General features: G+C 66.4%; 1 protein-coding gene across 2 annotated transcripts; it reads right to left on the bottom strand.

Annotated features, from left to right (window-relative positions):
* Positions 1-314: 314 nt before the first annotated feature.
* Positions 315-2,873, bottom strand: SP8 (Sp8 transcription factor). 2 transcript variants are annotated; one of them, XM_048951466.1, is made up of 2 exons: positions 2,838-2,873; positions 315-1,943 (listed from the first exon to the last, which is right to left on the bottom strand). In XM_048951466.1, the coding sequence occupies exons 1-2, from the start codon at positions 2,856-2,858 to the stop codon at positions 468-470; spliced, it is 1,497 nt and encodes a 498-aa protein (XP_048807423.1). In that variant the 5' UTR covers positions 2,859-2,873; the 3' UTR covers positions 315-467. The 2 variants fall into 2 exon arrangements, with proteins under 2 accessions (XP_048807423.1, XP_048807424.1); XM_048951467.1 differs by lacking the exon at positions 2,838-2,873 and adding an exon at positions 2,369-2,466.
* Between the last annotated feature and the right edge of the window lie 432 nt (positions 2,874-3,305).

The raw sequence follows: 3,305 nt of genomic DNA on the forward strand, positions 1-3,305 counted from the left end.
AAGCGGGAATGATCCAAATGCGCCGGAAAACACAAAAAACGTTTGGATGCGGGGAGGTAAACGACTGAAAGGGGGAAAAAAAAAAGAAGGGAGAGCACCGTGTCTCCGCGAGCAGAAGGGCTTTTGGCAATCACCGAGACGAGGGCTGTCCCGACGGGAAGGAGAACCGACGGCGGGCGCTGCTTTCGCAGCCCGGCGCGGAGCCCCCGCCACGGGAAGCGCCCAACCGCGGCCCCGGGACGCCGCTCCCGGACGGAAGTGCTGCGGTTTCCAGCGGGAGAAACGTGGCTTTTCCCACGGTGCGACCCGACAGGGAGTCCCTAAGGAACGGAGAGGGCAGGGGAGGCGGCCCCCGGCGGAGCTCCGCCGCCCGACTGGTGCGGTGCGGGGCCGGAGCGCGCTCCCCACGGGGCCGCGCGGGTACTTACGTGTCCGCGTCCCCTGCGCGGCGCTGCGCGGCGCCACCGTCACTCGAGGCCGTTGCGGTGGCCGGGCTCGGGGGGCGGCAGCAGCTCCGGGGAGTGGCAGGGCGGGCTGCCGGCCGCGCTGTGCTCGCTGTCGGTGTCACTGCCCTTCTTGCCGCCGGGGCCGGGACCGGGACCGCCGCCACCGGGTCCCCCGGCTCCTCCGGGGCCGCTGTGGGTCTTGACGTGCTTGCTGAGGTGGTCGCTGCGCATGAAGCGCTTGTTGCAGACGGGGCAGGCGAAGCGCTTCTCGCCCGTGTGGGTCCGCAGGTGCCGCTGCAGCTCGTCGGAGCGGGTGAAGCGCTTGCCGCAGAACAGCCAGTTGCAGACGAAGGGCCGCTCGCCCGTGTGCCAGCGCAGGTGCGCCTTCAGGTGCGACGTCTTGCCGTACACCTTGCCGCAGCCCGGGATGTGGCAGCTGTGCAGCCCCTTGCGCCGCAGGCTGGCCCCCGCCGGCCCCAGCCGCTCGGCCTCCTGGCAGTTGGGGCAGTCGCAGGTGGCGCGGCCAGAGTAGCGGCGGGCGGAGGAGCGCGGCGATGCGGAGAGCGGCGCGGCGGGGCCGCCGCCCAGCATGGAACCCCCGGCGCCGGCCAGCGGCGACGGGGCCGAGTCCGGGTAGGAGCCGGGCAGCACCGGCTTAAATCCGTCCATGAGGTGCTGCCCGGCGGGGCTGAGGAGGTGCGAGGAGGCGCCGCCGCCGAAAGCAGAGTGCCCGAGGCCCGAGTAATCCGAGTTGTAGCCGCCCAACGGCGAGTGCAGCGAGGACTGGAGTCCGCCGGCCGCGGGGTGCAGCGAGCCGGGCAGCGCGGCCGCCCCGTTGGGGCTCTGCACGTCGATCCAACCCGCGCCCACGTCCCACCAGCTGGAGGCGCCCGCCGAGCCCACCTCGCCGGCCGCCAGCCCCGGGTGAGAGGGCTTGAACCACGACTCGTAGGGGTGCGCCATGCCCACCCGCGGGTAGATGCCCTGCAGCCCTTCCACCGACGCGTGCACCTTGGAGATGAAGACGGGCTGGTGAGCCGACTCCTGCCCTGCCGCCCCGCCGCCGCCGCCTCCCCCGCCGCCGCCACCGCCGGCGCTGCCCGGCGCCTGGAACACGGAGTAGTCGTTAGCGAAGGGCGAGCTGGCGGCCGCCGCGCCGCTGGACGTCAGCGAGAATGCGCTGGAGCCCGGAGAGCCGCCGCAGCTGAACGAGTCCGAGACGAGTGCGGCCGCCGCCGCCGCCGCCGCCGCCGCTGCCGCCGAGGAGCCGTTCCGCGCCGCGCCCGCCACGCCGAAGCCCGGGAGGCCGGAGCCCACGGCACCGCAGCTGCCGGCCGAGGCCGAAGAGGAGGAGGAGGAGCGTTTCCAGGGGTGGAAGCCTTTGCCGAAGGAGGACGCGCTGTCCGAGAGGGCGGACGGCGAGGGACTGGGGCTGCCGATCTTGTTGCAGGTCGCGGCGAGCATGGCCAGCGGCGTGGAGCCAACCCGCGGTTCCTCCTGCGGGCACAGAGGGGACGGGGGCGTCCCGCCGGCGTCAGGCACCGAGCGGCACCGCCACCGCCATCCGCCCGCCCGCCGCCCCGGCCCTGAGTCCCGCGGATCTGCTGCCGGTCCTCCTGCCCCGGGAGCTCGGGGGAAAGAGAGGGGGAGGGAAAAGTTGCTTCTGGTGCCGCAGCTTTGATATAGCTTAAAAGCTGCCACCAGCCCAGCGGCGGCTGCATTCGTGCCGTTCCCCTCCCCGGGACCCGGCGCTTCCCGGTCCTCGGGGCAGATGGGGTGGTTCGTAAGTAGTGAAGCGCCGGCTTATCAAATAAATAATTAAAAATAAATTGAAAAGGCTTCCTTAAAGAGCCTCACGTACCAACCGTAACTAAATATATACATAAATTTTACATCTGTACGTATACACAAGTTGAACATACCTGCTGGACACGGCGGGCTGTGTTATTTTAAAGGGAAATAAAAAGCCACACTCGGTTGCAAATTAGAAACTGCGCCCTACAGAAGCGGCGGTGCCGGGGTTTCCCTTCCAACAGCAACATGTGCGGAGAAAGGCCGTGGTGCGGGCACAGCGCGCAGCCCGGGTGCTGGGGGCTGTTCCTACAAATGCCCTTAAACCTTTTCCTGTGCGCTGCAAAGTGACTCTGCCCCTTTTCCCCCTCTCGCTCTTTCTTTTCTCCGAAACTCACTTGTACTTAAGTTAAAAAAAAAAAAAAGAAAGAAAAAAGAAAAAAAAAAAAAAAAAAAAAAGAAAGGGAGGAAAAAAAAAAAAAAAAGGCTCAATAGAGGAGACTGATAGCCCCGGTCAAGACAGGGGTTATTTTAACCCCCTCCAATCGACAATAAAAAGAAACTAATTAAACCAGCAAGAGAAAAAATCCTTAGACTCACCCCTAGAAGTGAAGTTGCCATCACACAAAAGTGCCCTCCTCTCAGAGGATCTTTTTTATATTGATAAATCAGAGGCAGTGTTTTTTTAGAGGTGTGCAATACAATGCTCAGTTCCGCCCATTCCACCACAATTGTAGCTCCCTCGCCGGCTTTGAAGTGCCGCTGAGCCGCCGCCAGCCAATCCCCGGCCCCGCCGCGCCGCTCGCCGACGTGACTGCGTGAGGTCATCAGCGCCGTCGAGCACGGCCCGGCCCGGCTCGGCTCTACCCGGTTCGACTCGGCGCGGTTCGGTTCGGCCAGGCGCGGTCCGGTCCCGCGGCCGGAGCGGTTCGCCCCGCGTGAGGCCGCGACGGAGCGAACGCCGCCCCTCGCCCCGCAGCCCCGGGAAGGGCGGCCCTGAGCCGTCCTCGCTCGGGCTGGTTGGTCCTGGCCGTCCCTTCCCACCCCTTCGAGGTGTGAGCGGGGCTG

The sequence above is a fragment of the Lagopus muta genome, chromosome 7 (assembly GCF_023343835.1).
Source record: "Lagopus muta isolate bLagMut1 chromosome 7, bLagMut1 primary, whole genome shotgun sequence".
In the NCBI taxonomy this organism is placed as follows: Eukaryota; Metazoa; Chordata; class Aves; order Galliformes; family Phasianidae; genus Lagopus; species Lagopus muta.